This window comes from Protopterus annectens, chromosome 4.part1 (assembly GCF_019279795.1).
Source record: "Protopterus annectens isolate FY-2018-M chromosome 4.part1, PAN1.0, whole genome shotgun sequence".
Taxonomy (NCBI): Eukaryota; Metazoa; Chordata; order Ceratodontiformes; family Protopteridae; genus Protopterus; species Protopterus annectens.
This window is the reverse complement of record NC_056734.1, coordinates 36193727-36213962: the sequence shown is the minus strand read 5'-3', so window position 1 is coordinate 36213962 and position 20236 is coordinate 36193727. Positions and strand designations below refer to the sequence as shown.

Below are 20236 nucleotides of genomic sequence, written 5' to 3'. Positions count from 1 at the left end.
CAAGGGCACAATCCCTTCCCACATGCCACTTGAATGATAGCTGTCCATGCTGGGAATATGCAGTATGAGAGAACATGGGAGAAGCTTGATAACTGGTTGGTTGTCATGGCAAAAAAATCATACAAAAAAATACTCAGATTCTGCACAGACGGTCCAATAGCTGAGAAATGGACTACAGACTCAAACATTATGAGATACAGAACTAAATGCTGTGCCATTGTGCTACTCTAAGCAAAACGTGCTGACAATAAAAGTGCTGATCCCCTTTTCAGTTTTTCAGTTATAACATGTTGGTTCACTTTTCTACATGTTGATTAGCCTTTATAAAATACACAAGGACTACTTAACGAGTTTCAAAGCCTAGTAGTGGATGCCAAGTCATGCAAAGAAATTTAGTGTTTTCATGTTAATGCACAGATGACAAAACATGTTCCTCACAGCATTTTCATGATATTCATCCTGGTATATAACTCCTGCTAATATACATAACCTCTGTGATAGGCAATTATCTTATCTGGTCTGGTGGAGAATTCCAAAGGCACAGAAACCAAATTTTTCAAGATATTCAACTGGATATGAAGAGTTTACCAATATTTATAATTACTATGATAAACAGTTAATTTTGCAGGACTGGTAGGGATTTCAAGAAATTAATGGCAGTCAGTGGCAGAACAATGAACTGGAAGGGGTGCAGCTTCAAAGTAAATGCTCACAGCTTGAAAAAGGTAGATGGTGATATGACACTGCTGCAAAAGCAAGGCCTCACCAGAGGCTGTTAATACTTTTTGTGTTTCCTTTAAGTTCACCTAGAAAAAATATATACCCACATGTTTCACTGAAAGAAACATCAGACTCTTTGTGGACAACCCTATATGGCTCTATATTATAAAGTTGAAGTTTCAAAACTTTGAACCTCACATGAGCGAACTGATATGAGCGAAGTTCGAAACTTCGACTATATAATGAAATAAAAAAAAATGTACCTTACCGCTTGCCCCCCACACCCCCCCCCCCCTACTTAAATATACCAACTCTGAGAATTCGCTTCAGTGCACAAAGGGAAAATTTCCCATTCTGCGCATGAAAAGGCATTGACTTTCACCTTTCTGACATTCGATCATATGATGTCGGCCATCTATGATTCGAACATCGGAACGGTTGCTCATGGAATATAGACCTGAATATGATATTCATTTTGTTAATGTGATACAAAGAAATCATAACGATCTTGGCTTGAAGATTTCTCACACATTAGAATTTAACTACACAAATGCAGTCAGCCATTTTGTTAAGCTATATCAGTATAAGTCACAAAGTGTTAAACTATTCTGCTATCAAGTATTTGCCAAAGACAATCACTGGAAAAAATGAATAAAATTAGCTGGAGATGTTTTTTGTTAAGCAAATGCAGGTAGATGACCCTAAAGAAATTGGTAATAGAAGCACAGTTCGTCAGTTATCATTTAGGTGAAGACATCTGCCTGGCAATGTTAACATTTTTAGCAGTCCACTATTAAACTGTCTGTCTGAGACCCTCAAAATAATAAAGCACATTTTTCTCTTATGTGCAGAAGTCTAGAAGCTGGTGTTTTGAAATGTAAAGAGTGACGGGTGTAAGAAAATTCACCTGATCCCCTCAACTTAATCGAAATCAAGCTATGTGTTTCTCTGTAAAACACTGTGTCTATTATCAAACAGTGCCTTAAAAAGTCACTATATTGAGTCAAGATTTCAAAAAATTACTTTTGTTGATTACTTTATGTATGTGATATGCTAGCCAAGCTGAATGCATCTATCAGTATTATCAATCCTGACAAGAAATATTTTGATTATTAATGAAATAATGAATTTTAATGTATTATTTGTACTAGCAACATCTTCTGAAAATGATAAAGATTGGAGACAATGGGAAATTTTACTTTTTTTTCCTTTCAGGAAAGAATGAACAGTTATGGTGTCCATCCATTTTATATGGGTCTTGAAGAAGATGCAAATGCTCATGGTGTGTTCTTATTTAACAGCAATGCAATGGGTAAGAACATAATTTCTGCAACATTGATCAGCAAGATTTGTTTGTAATACTAGACTTCTGTGCATGTGAAAGCATATGCTGTTACAATGGCCTTCCATGCACAAACTGCGGATGCAAAGGTTTATTGCGTTTGCAGTATAATAACAGAATATTCTTTTTTTTTCATTTATAATAATGCAAATTTAAAAGTTTTCTTGCTTAGAAGTTGCTTAGAAAAAGTGTATAATAAAGCCAGACAGGCATGCAAAGGCAATTGCAGTGAATAATTTTTCAGAAAGCCACTTTTAGCAATAATAAACATTGCACTTTTCACCAAGATTAATTTCTCCAAGTCTTTTGGGTTTCTAATACCATTGCAGAAATGAACCCCATACCCAAGTCAGAGTATAATTAAAGTTCATGAAATTAATATTGTTTCAGTCTTTGATGATAGCCAAACGTGCTCTTCACAGCACCGAAATGTGCACGGAATTGACTACTTCTGCCATTTATGCAGAGTTACATATACTGGTAGCATATCTAAATAAGACTGTAAATTATTTTTTATTAGACCCATTGCTCCTACTACTATTCGAACTGTCTTGGTATATTGCTTCCTCATTGCCCTCACTTCTACTTGCAAATCCTGGTATTTTAGTCAGTGTTACTTTTGTCTTCTTTTCATGGACTACTATATCTTTTTATTTTCTCACATCTACTTTTTTGAACTGTTGATAATGGGTAATCCCATGTGATATATAATTCATCATTCTCTATAATGCTTTGTGGTTCATGTTTCTAATGCTTTTCAACTATTTCAGAAATTTCTCTGTGACTGTTTCTAGTTATAGATTTGTCAGTTTCTTCCACATGTTCAATGGACTTTGTAAACCAATGTGTATATAGTCCACTAAACAGGGCTGCCAATGTCTTCAGTGTAAGGCAATGATTGGATTGTGTGTGTGTGTGTGTGTGTGTGTGTGTGTGTGTGTGTGTGTGTGTTTCTGTGTGTGTGTGTAGTGTGTATATTTATGTCTACATATATATATATATATATATATATATATATATATATATATATATATATATATATATCAGCACTTTAGAATCCCAAATTTCTGAAAACTCGAACCTCATAATGGTCGAGCCCATATGATCAAGTTTTCAGAAACTCAAAATTGTAAAGTATTAAAAAAAAAAACTTTAATTAATTAATTAATTAATTAATTAATTAATATGTATATGTACATGTAGTTATGCATACGTTTCACACACACACACACACACACACACACACACACACATATATATATATATATATATATATATATATATATATATATATATATATATTTTTTTTTTTTTTTGATATAAATAGATGTGTTACAGAGTTGTTTCCGTGCTGTTTTGTATACATTGATGCGCAATTTTTACTATTTACTATTGTTTTTATATTGGTTAACTTATACATCTTTAGTTACAGTATTTTTATGAAGTTTTTTGTTTTTTAACAGTGTATGTAATTATAATTATAGAGAAAGTAGTTTGTTGCCATGATATTTATTGATTGTGGGACATAACTGTTTGTATGAGATTTAAATGTATTTATATAGACTTGTTGTGTCTTTTGGCTTTTCCCGGTGACTCCGGTCCGCTAATGACTGGCAGAAGATTGTTACGTGCCGAGTTGCCAGCCCTGACATACAACCTTCAACGAAGGTATGCCCATTCATGCATTTCTCCACACAGAAGACGCTCTAGCTGAGAATCGAACCGGGCAACGTCTTACTGTGAGGCGACAACGCTACCGCAGCACCACCACTGCAGCATCATTTTAATTGGAATGTCTGATGAAACAGTTTCGAATAACTGTCAAAGTACTCCGAAATAAATGTTTGGATTTTATTTCAACATCACCATTTTATGTGGCAAGCCTCTGCATTGTTTTGATTAACTTTGTTGTTTTTAGTTGGAATTTGCTTTGTTTCACTTCCAAGTGAACCATTAATTTGGTCTGCCTTATATAGTGCATTAATTTTTTTATTGCACTATGTGCAATGGTATCACATGGGTTTACTAAATGCAAGTGCAGAAAATGATTTGTCAACTCCTGCTCAATAGTGATCATAACTTGATCTTAAGTGGTATTGTTTTTGTTCCAATATTTATTATATAGATTATTTTTTATTAAGGAAATCGTTATTTTCAGATGTCTATATGGAATACAGATAAATCTAAATTGACCTGCTAGTGCTACTCTTGTGCTGCAGAACTATAATTATGAAGTGGCTAAGGTGTCCAAGTGATGGTTAGTCAAAGAAGGACTGAGTGGCCAAAAGCTCTCACATTTTTCTTTGGGAGAGGGTATGAGTATGTTCTACACTGGGAATGCAATTTAGCATTCACTGAAAGACAGCAGTCAAAAAGGTCCTCATGATTTTGTGAGAGGGACCATCTACATCAACCCTCTTTTATCCTCCATAGCATATCATGTTCAGACTCCTCACTAAAATGTGAGTTAAGACAAAGAAGAAAATGGCAAATAGCTGATCTGATGAAGATGATGGTCAGTACTCATGGTTTAATGTCCCCTCCAGGATGATAATCTAGTACACAGAATTTAATGTCTCTGTGAGCACTGGTTCCCTTTAACAATGAATGGAGGTGGAACAGGCTTTGTGGTGAGCAGTCAATAAATACTGAAAGAGCACTGGTTAGTCATACTGTACAAACTATTCAGAGGGCGATGCTGCTTCATCCTTTTAGATATGGACTTTTACACCTTGTTTTTCATGTCATGAATGTTTCTATTTCTAAAAACATTCACTAATATAAATTCTTACAGTTAATAGCAACCACATGGATTTTGTTAGCATATCTCCCTAGCAAATTTATTTATATTTCATCAGACTTTATAACTAGATTTGTACAGTGCAGTTTTGAGTGAGTATATGTATTTGCAAATTGATTCAGTGAAAAACTATATTTTGGATTCTATACAACAATGTACTGTTGGAGTAGATGCAGTATATATATATATATATATATATATATATATATATATATATATATATATATATGCCGATTTTTATTTTCTACTGTCCACAATCAGGGTAAATGAAATGTGATTTGGTCTTTTCATGCTTGGACAAACAGTTCCAGTGTAACTCCTTACTACGATAATATTTTTCATCATTTTATAAACTATGAATGCAGATATTACATGTTAAGTAGCCGTACAGTGGTGAAAATCCTTTACTCTACCGAACATTACTGCCTCTGCACCAAGAGAATTTAAATTTTGTCATGATTACAGAGTACAAATATGTTTCTGAGGTATACTACAAAATATTCCACTATACAACTCCTTACCATGATTGCTTGTTTTAGTATTCTGTGCTAGGAATATTTGAACAAATTTGCCATATACCTCTACTGTACAAGATCCTGATTTGTGCAGCATTATAAATGCATATGTTTAACACTTGAGCTGTTCCTGTAGAATAATTTGAAAAAGCAATGATTTAATAATGTACAGTATTCTACTGTCTAGATCATGGATACTTAAGCCTATAGTCCTATGATAGGTAGTAATTCACCTTACCTACCTATCCAAACCTACTTTTTCTTTTATGTTGTAGATATATCTTTCCTTCCTACACCAGCTGTGACATATCGTATTATTGGAGGAATTCTGGACTTTTTTGTGTTTTTAGGCCCTACACCAGAAATTGTTGTGCAACAATACACAGCAGTAAGTTAAAATTGATTTTTTTTAAATTATTTTAATTGTGAAAGTTATATAATAATTTATTTTACAAGACTGTAATGTACTTTCCTGTTTTTTTTTTTTATTACTAGCTTATTGGACGCCCTGTTCTACCAGCTTACTGGTCTCTGGGATTCCAGCTCTGCCGTTATGGATATGCAAATTATTCTGAAATATCTGACTTATATGATGATATGGTTAAGGCTGGCATTCCATATGTATGTAATCTGAATATGTTATTATTTCTGCACATTATATAGCCAATGCAGTTACAATAATGTTACTCGTTACAATACCTTGATTTATTTTCTATGTACTTTTCATAAGTTTATCTTAAACTAAGTAATATTCCATATTTCTTATGAAAAGAACAAATCTGATTACAAATGGAAAACAATCATAGTCTTCGCTACATTTTGAATCTCATTTCACTATATTTTAAATATGGAAAATCTATGGAGTGAATATGATCTACTTGTACTGAACAATAATTCTTTAAATCCTAATCAAATGGCATTTAATCCCAACTGACACATTTATGCCATGTAATCAGAGTTCACAAACTATAGTTTGTATTGTTTGTTCTTTTTAAAAAGAAGCATTGCAGCCATTTCAGACATCTCTGTTTAGATACATGAGAGCTGTCATTCATGGTGTGCATAGATCATGTATTGCCACTCATATTTTGCCTGATTTCTGAAATATCTTTGATTTTAGGATGTGCAGTACGCAGACATTGATTACATGGAGCGCCAGATGGACTTTACAATTGGAGAATCATTTCAAGGATTTCCAAATCTGATTGCTAGAATGAAAAAGGATCACATGCGAATAATCATCTTACTGGTAAGGATTGCACATAGATTAAGCAAGCAATAATACCCAACAGGGTGTGTGTTACTGTGTAAATAACACTTTCCAAAGACAGCTATAAGGCCTGATGCCACTGGAAATGAAAGGAGAGGAAGTTGGTGATAGAAGGAATGCTGGACAGGGTCCAATTTTTTTCTTGCACTAGGAATGATGTTGACCCAATGGAGATGGATAGCACGGATATAAGCTTAAGATATGTGTTAACTTATATGAGAGCTTCTGATATAGAAAAGATCATTAGGAAGCATTTGTACATGTTATCATCTTCAGAGAAGCTAAGTGACCAGTTTTTACAGGCACCCCACTTCAGTTTCAGAAATAACAGGACATTAAAACAGAGTATCTGCTATAAGCAGCAGCAGCAGAATTAAATGTACGCTAGGTACAGTCATAAAAAAGGACCTTGCCATGTCATAAATATGCTTTTTTAAAATTCATTTATAGAAGTGGAAAGTTTAATCTTCCCATTTTAAATGAAGAATTTAATGTATGTTAGTATGTGGACTGTGATAGAAAACACATAATATATATAGCACTATGCAAGGAATGTTCAGCCTCCTATATCAGTAAAACTAATGGAAAATTAAAATAAAGGATATGTCAACATCTACTGGATATTAGGAAAGAAGTTGGCAAAAATGCTTTATACAAAGATTCTAGGGACAAGGGTGCTCTTCATAGATTTACGTTTGCAGTTCTAACTGTTCTTATACAAAATATTAGAAGAGTTGGCATTGTTTCTTTAAAAGAGATGGAAGAGTATAGTCAAATTTCCTTTTTAATAGTGCACCACACCCCCTTTTTAAACGAAGCTGTGGCAATTAAATTTGTTTTGAAATGCAAACATTTTGGATGAAATTGTACTTTTATTTTGTGTTTTAGGATATGTGACTGTGACCATTCTTTATTTAATGAGTATTGCATGTGAAAGAAACATTTTAATGCCTGATGAAGCAATGGTATGGTGTGAAAGTTTGCATTGTGTTTTTATTAATTTCTGGGAATTTAACAGAGTCTTTGGTGCTTTTTTATACTTTAGATGCACATAGCTTATCATCAAGTCTGCTGCCATAAACATCAGGGTACCCTTGAAATATCCCAAATAACATACTAACCAAAGAATAATAAGGGTGTACAGACAAACCATTCAGTAGAACAGTGAGAAAGATCCAGCCAAGCTAAAATCTACATTGTGCAATGTCTTATACCTCTTGTAGTGGAGGCTCATAGGATAAATGGAAATAACCCCTGAAGGACATAACATTGCCTCAGCTATATGACTAATGTATGCCCATGACGTTTTACTTTTTATGTATTCATGGATAAATTCATCCCAATAAACTCACACCCCAGTAGCTACAATAAAGTCATACCCCAGTAGCTGTAGGCATGCATGTTTCAGCCATTGTATTTTCCATATCAGTGCAGCATAAGTTGATTGTTTGGCTATGCTTTAGAAAGACAAAGCTTAAAATTAAACCTAATGTCAATAAACATCAAGATGTCTCAAAATATTCTCAATAACATCCAAACCATAGGATAAAAAGTTCACACAGACAAATCATTCAGTAAAAATTGCAACAAAAAAAAAAAAAAAAAAGATATAGAGAGAGAGAGAATAAATTCTGAAGATTCTAGCTTGGCTGCGTATCTGTTACTACCAGAAGTGACAGAAAATGTTTTTTTTTTTTGCTTTTGCAAGCATTAGTTAGTAGGAAGTCCCCGAACAATGTGGAATGAGAATTTGCCCTTTCTCTGCTGTTGATATATGTACCAACTGCAGAGTTGGTACATATAACTGGCAGGTGGTGTGGGGGGCTCCCTACAAAAAAAAAAAATGATTTTTTTTTTCATTATTTTCAGTGTTAGTCCTTTTGGATTGATGTTTTGCTGTCCACCATGTTTGTACTTCAATATTTTGAAGTACTTGCATATGGGAACATTACTTTCAGTCAAAATGGAAACTCATCTATATCTGGCAAAGCCAGTTAGGCTGATCGAATAATAGCTTGATGAAATATTCAAGCTTTGCCAGTACAAGATCAAGATACAGTGGTAATAAGAGAATATGCCCTTTTCTCCACTTTAGTGGGATCTGTGAGTTCATATGTATAATTTTACAAAGATCAAATACTTTTTACGTACTACACAGGGAGATGAACCAGATTCTTCAATTAAGGAGATGGTTTGGATCTTTTCTTAGTCAAGAGACTGATAATTAGAAAATGGAAAAGAAGAGACGGTCTAGCCTTATAACTTTAATAGATGAACTGAAGATGGCATAAGAAAGGTTAGTGGGAGGCTCAACACATCTGTTTCCAAAATGGGGGTTCCCATGGAGGGGATTCAGGGAAAAGGATGGAGTAAGTAGGGTGACGTACGTGTTGAGCTGCCAGACTCATGTAGAAAAACTGGTACAACACACTAAACTGAAATTATTGGGGGGGCAGGAGTATACCAAAGGTTAAATTAATTATTTGTTTTTACATGAATGGTTGGTTAAGATATTTTATTTTATAACCATTAGTTTAAACAGAACATTACAAAAGATTAAAATGAAGTATGGGTTTTTACAATTCATGACTAAACAAGTCAAGAGGAAGAAGCAATTACATTTTGTAACTTTTGGTGCTCTTAGTATTAAGCGACAGTACTCTGTCAAAACTAGTCATGAGAGCTAAGTAAACAATGTATAACTTAAGGGGACTCTAGGACAATAGGGAAGTTGGTATATACACAGAAAATAATTTTAAACAGTTTCACTAAGAGGGTAACAGATCTGTTTGTAGTATTTGGCAGTACATGACTGCATATGAAGACTAGGTAATTATTCAACTTAATGGGTTTGCACTGGGCACTTATCGTTAGAAAAAGGGGTGGAATTGCACTGAATTTTCAATGTTTGCAATATTAGTTGCAGTATTATTTATCATGACTTTGAAATGCCTACTGTAAACTGAAAAAAGGGGAAAGACGCTCTAAAAATAGTATGGAATGCTATTATAGGCACACTTAACGAATGTTATACTGAGAAAAAAAGGAAAATGTAATGCAAACCAAGTTTATGTTGGATAGTGCATCATGTCATGTGGATAACTATATAGAGATTGTACTAAATGTTTTGTTCAAATAAATGTATTTTGTTAAAACATTTAAGAATTACTTGCATGTAATCTTGCAGAGTACTGACTTGTTGATGCAGAATTACTCATGTGGCCTGTAGAGTTTCATAAAGGTTATGAAAATGCAAGCTGAACAGAAATGAAGAGGTGCAGTGAATCAGCTATGAATGCATCAGTATAAACAAACTTTAACAATAGTTAGACCTATCATGGACATAACTGACATCTTTGTTGTTTCACCCCTGGGAGAGTCATATAGGCCTTCAATACCCATATTTCTCATCATGGAAAGTCATTTAGGCCTACAATACCCCTATCTCCCATCATGGAAACTCATTTGGGCCTACAATACCCCTATCTAGAATCACGGAAAGTCATTTAGGCTTACAATACCCTTGTCCCCCATCACGGAAAGTCATTCAGGCCTTCAATAACCCTGTCTCATAGAAAGTCATTTATGCCCTCAATACTCTTGTCTCCCGTCATGGAAAGTCATTTAGGCCTTCAGTACTCATATCTCCCATTCCTTATGTGCCACTCCCCTTCCACTTTTTTTCAGTCTACTCCTCCGCATCCCCACATATCCACTCTCTCTCTCTCTCTATTTGCTTCAGGCCATTTGTAAAGACTTCCTGCTGATGATAAAGTGAAGGATGACTCAGTCTAAAGGCCACTTCCTTACCTTAAAAAAGGGCATAGAGGCAGCATGTGCAGAGAGTGTTTGTACACCTTTGCACAGCATAAAAATCAGATATGGAAAAAGACAGGTTTAAATTAAGAAACAAAAATGTAAAGGTTAACTGGAATGTATCCTCAATGAAAGTCAAACTACATTTACTTCAGAACATAACATGTTCAACCAATGGTATGACCTAGAGTGGTTTCATCGCCTGGCTTCTCTTATGGGGAATTCCCTTTATGCTGTGATCATGGAATTTTCCAAAAAGCAGAAAAACAAAGACATTTTCTGGCATGAGGATTTAATGTTCAAAGCTGTCTCAAAGAACTGTTTTTATTTGCTATCTAGAAAATAACTACAGCCATAGCAAATACCTAAACAGGTATCTGAAAATGTTCTTAAGTCATGCACTGTTAAACTTAAGCCTGTAAGTTTATTCAACATGCTCATGTTTACAAGGCACTAGTTAGAGATTTAAAAAAAACATGTGTAAACCTCCCCTAACAGTTCCCACCCTCCCCTCTTACACACATGCCCATCATGTAACATTTAACTAAGTATGTAATTAGCAGATAATATATACAGTGTGCTAAAATTCTCATTCTAATTTTAACTGCATAGCTAGTATATAATAAAGGTATTGTATATCGCTTTATACAAATATATTCCCTGCTGGCTAACTGCACTTTCTTAATATGTTTGGACTTGCTTTCTTATAATGTGTCTGAAATGCTATTCTTTAAAAAAATGTTTATTTTTATTTTAAATGTAATGTGTTCTCAATCAATTTGTTAAAAAGTGGACTGTTACTTGCAAAGAAAGTTAATAAAACATTACCTTCTTATCCTGTAGAAAGACATCAGGGTCCCACTACAAAACTGCAAAGTAATGTTTGGGAGCAAACTTTCTTTTCTATAATAATTTTGTCTCATTATGCTCATAATCAGCAAGGCTTACACCTATATATGGGTTCATTCATTCATCCCAAGCCCTAGCAGATACAGGGATCATAGCCTTCATCCTCTAGAGATTAGGAGACTCTAACTTTATGCTACAGATAGCTCTTCATACCCGCTTATGTTATTAACCACAGTGAATAATAGAATGCCAAATGATACATCCTGATGATGAAATCACTTACTGTGACCTATTACCAAGTGATCTTTGAATCTGTAAATGATATTGGTATTGATTGTTTTACGACTTAAGTTTTTAGTATACCAGGTATTGACTGAGAAGATAATGAATTGCAGCTTTTCAACTGTTTAAAGTTTGATCCCATTAACTACCCTTGTGAAAATATTATTAAGATTGAAACGTTTAAGTCTGTTAGAAAGTTGTAGTTACATTTTTATTTTTCTGAATTTCCAAAAATGAAATGTAATCAATATGAATCTGAGCTGGATAGTAGTTGTAAAGATAGTTTGTCTTAATGCTGCTTTGATACTTATTTCTTGGATGAGGGCTATACACCTTTGATGATGAACATTCAGAATAAATCTACTGCTATACCACCAGCAAATTATGCAAAATTCACAACTTTCTCTGAAAATTTAAATATGATTGTTTTACAAGCATTGAAGGAATTTAAAAATAAAACTGATTTTTTTTTTTTTTAGTTTATCTAAGGTGAAGTATCATGCCCTTAAAACTTTATAGACTCATCCTCATTTGGTAACAAATATGAGAAAATTTGTTATAAGCATTTAACAAATATGGAAACATATACGTCTATTTGTAAACCTGAGTATGAGGATGAACTAATAAATTAATTGATTGGATAAATAAGGACATTAGATTATTTCTTATAACTAACAGGATGGACAAAAAGTGTATTACCTACATAAAACACTAAGATTTCTACATTTTATTGTGTTCCTAAAATAGATAAAGATCTTATTAAACCACCAAGTAGTCCAATAATATCTGGCTTTTTATAGGTAAGGTTAGTAATACTTATTTAATACACTTTGTTGTGAAGTGGCCATCATATATTACAGACATATTTGATTTGTTGGATAAGGTTAAAAATATTAAATGGTGTGATAATTATTTTTGATTGACAGTTGATATCAGTAGTTTATGTACACAAGAATGAATTACAAGCACTAAACATATGTTGTGGTTGGTCACCTATATCTAATTGTATAGTAGAATTAATTCAATTTTGTTTGAATAACACACACACACACACACACACACACACACACACACACACACACACACATATATATATATATATATATATATGTGTGTGTGTGTGTGATTGTGTGTGTGTGTATTTTTTTTCTTTTTAACAAACAAATGTATGTGAAACTATGTGGAAAGGCAATGGGAGCTATTTTTGCCCCATCATATGCTAATCTGTTTATGGTATGGTAGAACAAGAATTCATATACATATTAGAATATTTCCAGAAATCTGTGAAAAGTTATCAATTTATTGATGATATAATTTGTATTTGTGATGGAAAATAGATGAAGGATATAAGTTCATGGGCATTTTGTATTCTAACCTATATGGTTTTCTTTTTGCTTGCAATATATATTTTACTAATATTGATTTTTTTTGGATGTGACAATTGGTAAACCAAGAAAATGTGTTACATCTAAACTGTAATGGAACGATAAGAGTATCAAATACACCATTGTGTACGGCTAGTCGTCATCCTAACCATACTGAGGTGTCATTGCCTTATAGTGAATTACTAAGAATTCATATATATTCAGCTCAGATTTTTATGGGTGAAGCCAAGCTGATTATTCAAAAATGTATTTCTTCTAGATATGAGATTGATGTTATTCATAAAGCTTGCAATCATGTATGAGAACTACGTGGTACAGTATACTCCCAGTTACCAATGGATATAACAAAATAATCAAAATAGCCCTCAGCTGTTTGTTTTTTTTTTTTTTTTTTTACAAAATATAGCATGTTTACAGATATGATGGTGAAGGAGATAAAGAAATGTTGGCAGTCTATAGTAAGTGATGTAACCTTACAGACATCTTTTCTGAAATATTTGTTATAGCATATAGTGGAACATTAAAGAGTATTAAGTGCATAGTCATTATGTTAATAAAAGAATGAATATAAAGCTACCCCTGTAGGTAGGGGTACATGTAGTTGTGGTCACTACTGCAGTTGATTTGACGTGATGAGGAAATGTGGTAACTTGTGATGTTGAGGGGAGACATTCTTGTCACACTGAAGCAGTTATATATGCCTTAAAATGCCCTTGACAATTGATATGGATAGGGCAAGCATGTAAAACGTTTAAATTAGGTTACAGGCCTATATTAGAGATATTAGAAAAAAAAAAGATACATCAGTTGCTGTGCATTTTTAAGATAAACACAATAGTGATAGTTAACTATTGGAGGCATCCATATTACAACAAGTGTGTTTAGGTGACAGGGATTGATGCAGCATTAAAGACTCTTTACTACTTAAATACAGCACATTTAATCTGAAGTTTGATACCATGGAGTCTAATGGTTTGAATAATGAGTGCTTTTGGAAAAGCGTTATGTCGCTTTAAGTTGATTTTTTTAACTGCAATTTGTTCATTGGCTTAATGAATGTGTATATTTAAGATGTTTGTTTGAGGTTTTATAATATTCTTCAAAGAAAACATTGGCCAAGACACTAGAGAGTGTTGAAGATGGAATAAAGATTTTTTTATGAACTTGGTTGTCATTTTTCACCAATAATGCAATGCCCACCATATTAGGAGCATTCAAATACAAGCTTCAGTACACTTATCAATTAAGCTAGTCTCTATACACACTCCTATGTGGACTTGCACTTTTTTGTGTCTCCTGTTGCAAATGCAACATCACTTTTTACAGTTATACCTAACAATCGGGGTGTAGAGAGCATCAAATGCTTTTTAAGAAGGTTCAATAATTCTATTGAAGATGAGTTGTTCACGATTAGTACTCTCTTAAGATGTCTGCTAGAAAATAATGTATTCCCATTTAATGGCAAAGGGTATTGGCAGCATAATGGTGTGGCTATGGGCACATCCTGTGCCAACAGCTACACCAATGCTGTCATGGCTGTTTGGGAATTGGAACTCATCTTACAAGGACCTTTTTGTCAGCATGTGCTCCTTTATAGGAGGTCTGTGGATGATTTGCTTGTCATGTGTGGGGTACTGAAGAGCATTTTAAAGATTTTGAGTTGCATCAATACAAGTACCACTTTTTTGAGATTCACTTCTACATACTCTAAATCAAGTATTAAGTTTTTAGATGTTTGTGTAGAAGATGAAGTTACTGGCGGTATAAATATATATATATATATATATATATATATATATATATATATATATATATATACTTATACTTATATATATATATATATATATATATATATATATATATATATATATATATATATATATACACTAAGTTCTACAGGAAACCTTGTCATGTCAACCACTTCTTATGCACCCCTCATATATTGTTAGGAATGTGATCAGTAATCAGGTGTTCAGAGCCTCAAGATTTAATGTGCGTGAATAAGATTTTCAGCAGCAGGTCAAGGTGCTGAGTCAAGAACTGATAGAGAGAGGATATAATGAGGCAGATGTTCCAACTAATGTCAATGAGGTGACAGGCTTGACAGGAACGGTAGCTAAGCCTTATTTTTCCAAACACAATTAAAGAGGTAAACAGGACCCTAGACAGTCACCTAGAATGAAACTTAAGGTTCCTTTATACCATCCAGACAATGTTTCTTCCTACATGGATATAGTAAGGAGAGATTGGGATGTTCTTACTACTGATAGGGATATTTGTGAATTGATAGATGCTGAGCCTAAGTTTCTGTTTAGGAGCACAAAGTCCCTTAAAAGGCAGTTATGCTATCCTAAGAGCACTTTTCAGTCTAATAGAGCATTTGGAATATATCCATGTGGCAAATGCAACTATTGTAAATATATTGACAACACAACTAGCTTTGAACATCCAGACCAGAATAGAGTGTTTCACTTTCAGGTACAAGCCACATGTGACAGCCAACATATAGTTTATTTAGCTCATTGCCTTAAATGTGCAAAATTCTATATGGGCAAAACAGACAGACCCTTCAAAGAAAGGATTCAAGAAAATATTTACTATATCAGTTGGAGAAATAAAGTTAGTGCTTTGGCCAAGCATGTTATTGGTACTAACTCTGGACACACCATTAAGTTTATGGCTATAGGTAGAAATTTTGATAACATCGGGGGGGGGGGGGTGGCATACGTAATATGACTGAGCAGTTGGAGGCCAAATGGATTATTAGACTTAGGGGAGATTCAGGGCAAGGCTTAAATGAATATGTGCCATTTAAACTCAAGCTTAAATCCAGACCCTTGTTTAGGTAGTTTGTTTCTTTTTTTTTCTTTTTCTTTTTAAATGAATCACAAATAAAGTGTGTTTACTTATATACATAATTTTTATGTATATTTTTATATATACATTTTTACAAATATATAAATGTTATATCTAAGGTTGCATTTAAAATACTGTGTATTACTTACACACACACACACACACACACACACACACACACACATATATATATACATACATACATATATGAATGTGATTTTTTTACATATTTTTCATATGTGTCTTCTATGGATAGCAGTGCATGCCTGCATGCATTTCTTTCATTCAGTAGGGTAGTAAGCTCAGGTTACACACTGTGATGTTAATTATTTTTTAGCTAATTTGTATCATGTGACTACTAGTTCTTGCTAGAGGTTATATAAAAAGAAACGCATTTCAGTTGTATTTATTAGCATCTAATGAAGCATATTTTCCTGCGAAAGCACTTATGTTTTAACATTAAAACTTCAATTGAAACTGGAAACCTTGGTCGTACCTGAGTTCTTCTGTGTTTTTTATCATTACTTGCTTGTGGATTCATTCAGAACTCAGGAACCTGTCTGGGCTGGTGAATGTTCTTGTGGTTTTACTTGGATGCCAAAGTATCTGAAGGAGGACGTGGTTTCAATGTGTCAGACTTGATATTTCATCTGGAGTGTGTGCATGTTTTTGTTTTTGTTTTTTTTTTTTTAACAGCACAGTAAGATGCTGTGTGGTTCGATTCTCCGCTAGAGCGTCTTCTGCATGGAGACATGCATGAATGGGTGTACCTCCGTTGAAGGTTGTGCATCAGGGCTGGTAACTTGGCACGTAAAAATCAACTACCAATCATTAGCGGTCCAGAGTTCTGCTGTGGCGGCCCCTAACCGGGAAAAGCCGAAAGACACAACAACAACATTTTGTTTGCTCTAAAGATCAGTTTTCGGAGGGGTGGGTTGAGTATAAGCTTTTCAGTAAAGACCCAATTGTTTACTTGTAGGAGGTTTTGTTGGACTAAATTTTGGATATCTAGATGTCTAGGGCTAGATATGTAAACAGCACTGTCATCTGTATACAAAAAAAGTTCTGTGACAAGTTGAATGATAGTCTGTTTGCAAAGATTTTGAAGAGGAAAGTGGTGATAATTGTGCCCTGAAACACAAGTTACACAACTGATTGAGGTGTGTCATTCTGTGGGAGAGAAGAGACAATTTTTATTCTGAAGAATTGATTTGTAAAACAGTCTTAAAACCATAGAAAGCTTTCTGGATTAGCACAAGTACCTATTACACTGGACAAGATAAAGGAGTGACCTAACATGTAAAAGTCTTAGATTAAGTCAGTCAAAAGGGCTCCACTGAGATTTCTTTTGTCCATATCACATAAAGTGTCATCAGTCCGTGACGAGATAGCAGTCAAAGTACATCTTCAAGATTTAGTTAACCTGTTCGATATCTGTAGCATTTAAGGAGGTTATTATGAAGTGGTTAAAGATCTTGTGTGCCTTGTGCGAGGAAATAGCATAAGTGTAGCTTTCTGTCATTTCAGATTTAGAAGTAGCCAGTTAGTCATATTTGTAAATTTTTAAAAGAAAGACAGGTTTTTGCCATGTTGGAACTTAGCAGGTGTCTGTGCTGTACATACCATAGTCACTTCATATTGTATTAAAGTGGCACATCATGATTTTTTGTGCATCTTTCTGATCGGGAGTACATTACAGTCTGGAATTTCTGAAAACTCGAACCTCATAGGGTCGAGCCCATACGATCGAGTTTTCAGAAACTCGAAATTGTAAAGTGTTAAAAAAAACACTTTCATTTAGATGAATATTAGTTTTTTGCAGTGGGGCAAGTCCCCCTGCACCCTACCTACTTAAATATATCATCTCCGTGATCGCACTATAGCGAGGAAATGGGAAATCTCCCATTCTGCACTTCTGCATACAGCGGGGAATGGAAGATTTCTCTTTTCCCCACTGCAGCACAATCTCAGAGCTGGTACATTTAAGTAGGGAGTGTGGGGGGTGCATGGTGGCTTTCCCCCCTGCAGAAACAATGTGTTTGACTTTTTTTTCTTTTTTTCAGTTTGGAATTTTGAGTTTCTGAAAACTCGATCATATGGTCTTGACCATATGAAGTTCGAGTTTTTAGGAATTCGAGATTCTTACAAATTTTGCTCTGCCAGAAATGTAGCTGTGGAACCATGTACGATGCTACAGGAAAGTCCAAGGTGAGAAAGCCTGGTTAGGCATAGGCCATGAGCTATTGTATCAAAATCATTTGATATATCATGGAAGATAGACACAATAAGTTGTTTATTGTTAAGGTCAAAGTTAAATGCATTTAAAAATTATCTTCTTCTTCTTTCTCTTTCAGTTGTTCCCATTGGGGGTTGCCACAGTGGATCATATGTTTCCATTTCTTCCGGTTCTCTGCATCTTTCTCTGTCATACCAAACACCTGCATGTCCTCTCTCACCACATCCATAAACCTTAACTTAGGTCTTCTTCTTTTCCTCTTACCTGGCAGCTCCATCCTTAGCATCCTTTTCCCAATATACCCAGCATCCATCCGCAGCACATGTCCAAACCAACGTAATCTTGCCTCTCTGGCTTTGTCTCCAAACTGTCCAACCAGGGCTGACCCTCTAATATACTTATTTCTAATCCTGTCTACCCTCGTCATACCCAGTGCAAATCTTAACATCTTAAACTCTACCATGTCCAGCTCTTATTCCTGCCTTTTTGTCAGTGCTACTGTCTCCACCTCATATAACATAGCTGGTCTTACTACCTCTTGTAGACCTTCCCTTTCACTCTTACTGGTACTCGTCTGTCACAAATCACTCCTGACACTCTTCTCCACCCATCCTGCCTGTACTCTCTTCCACACTCGCCATTATACTGAACTGTTGTTCCCAAGTATTTAAACTCATCCACTTTTGCCAACTCTACTCCCTGCATCCTCACCATTTCTCTATCCTCCCTCTCATTCACACACATATATTCTTATTCCTGCTGACCTTCATTCCTCTCCTCTCTAGAGCATATCTCCACATATCCAGGATCTCCTCAACATGTTCCCTACTCTCACTACAGATAAAAATGTCATTGGCAAACATCATAGTCCACAGGGACTGCTGTCTGATCTCATCTGTCAACCTGTCCATCAGCATTGCAAATAAGAAAGGGCTCAGAGCTGATTCTTGATGTAATCCCACCTCCACCTTAAATACATCCATCACTCCCACCGCAGACCTCAACACTGTCTCACTACCCTCGTACATATGCTGTACATCTCTGGGCACCCTGTCATATGCTTTCTCTAAGTCCACAAAGACACAATGCAACTTCTTCTGACCTTCTCTGTACTTCTCCATCAACACTCTCAGAGTAAACATCGCATCTGTAGTGCTCTTTCCTGGCATGAAACCATACTGCTGATCATTAATCATAACCTCCCTTCTTAACCTAACATCCACTACTCTTTCCCATGACTTCATTGTCTGACTGATAATTTTTATCCCTCTGTAGTTACTAAAGCTCTGCACATCACCCTTATTCTTAAAAATCGGTACCAAAACACTTTTCTCCACTCTTCAGGCATCCTCTCACTTTCCAAAATTTCATTAAACAATCTGGTTAAAAACTCCACTACCATTTCTTCTAATCACCTCCATGCTTCCACAGGTATGTAATCTGGACCAACAGCCTTTCCATTCTTCATCCTCTTCATAGCTATCCTTACTTCCTCCGTGCTAATCCATTGCACTTCCTGAGTCACTATCCCCACATCATCCAACCTTCTCTCTCTCTCTCTCTCTCTCTCATTCTCTATATTCATCAGTCCCTCAAAGTTCTCTTTCCATCTGCTCAACACACTCTCCTCTCTTGTGAGTACGTTTCCCTCATTATCCTTTATCACCCTTATCTGCTGCACATTTTTACTAGCTCAATCCCTCTGTCTAGCCAATTGGTACAGGTCCTTTTCTCCCTCCTTAGTGTCCAACCTTTCATACAACTCTTCATACACCTCATCCTTAGCCTTAGCCACCTCTCACTTTGCCATGCATCTCATCTCCTTATACTCCTGTCTACTTTCTTCATCTCTCTGACAATCCCACTTCTTCTTCGCCAGCCTCTTTCTCTGTGTACTCTCCTGTACTTCGTCATTCCACCACCATGTCTCCTTGTCCTCCTTCCTCTGCCCAGATGTCACACCAAGCACCTTCCTAGCAGTCTCCCTTACTAGCTCTGCTGCAGTTACCCAGCTGTTTGGTAACTCTTCATTGACTCCCAGTGCCTTTCTTAACTCTTCCCTGAACTCCACCTCACAATCACCATTTTTTTAACTTTTAACATTTAATCCTTGGCACTGCTTTCACACTCCTCCTCCTCTTCTTGATCACCAATGTCATCCTATA

At 35.1% G+C, this 20236-nt stretch overlaps 1 protein-coding gene across 1 annotated transcript in view; it reads left to right on the top strand.

The window, feature by feature from the left end:
- Window positions 1-20236, top strand: part of LOC122801170 (maltase-glucoamylase, intestinal-like) — a 516102-nt gene that overhangs the window by 364562 nt on the left and 131304 nt on the right. The window contains exons 29-32 of the mRNA XM_044070733.1: window positions 1936-2032; window positions 5653-5765; window positions 5873-5998; window positions 6498-6626. Coding sequence (XP_043926668.1) covers window positions 1936-2032; window positions 5653-5765; window positions 5873-5998; window positions 6498-6626 — 465 coding nt within the window. The remainder of the gene's footprint in view (window positions 1-1935; window positions 2033-5652; window positions 5766-5872; window positions 5999-6497; window positions 6627-20236) is intronic.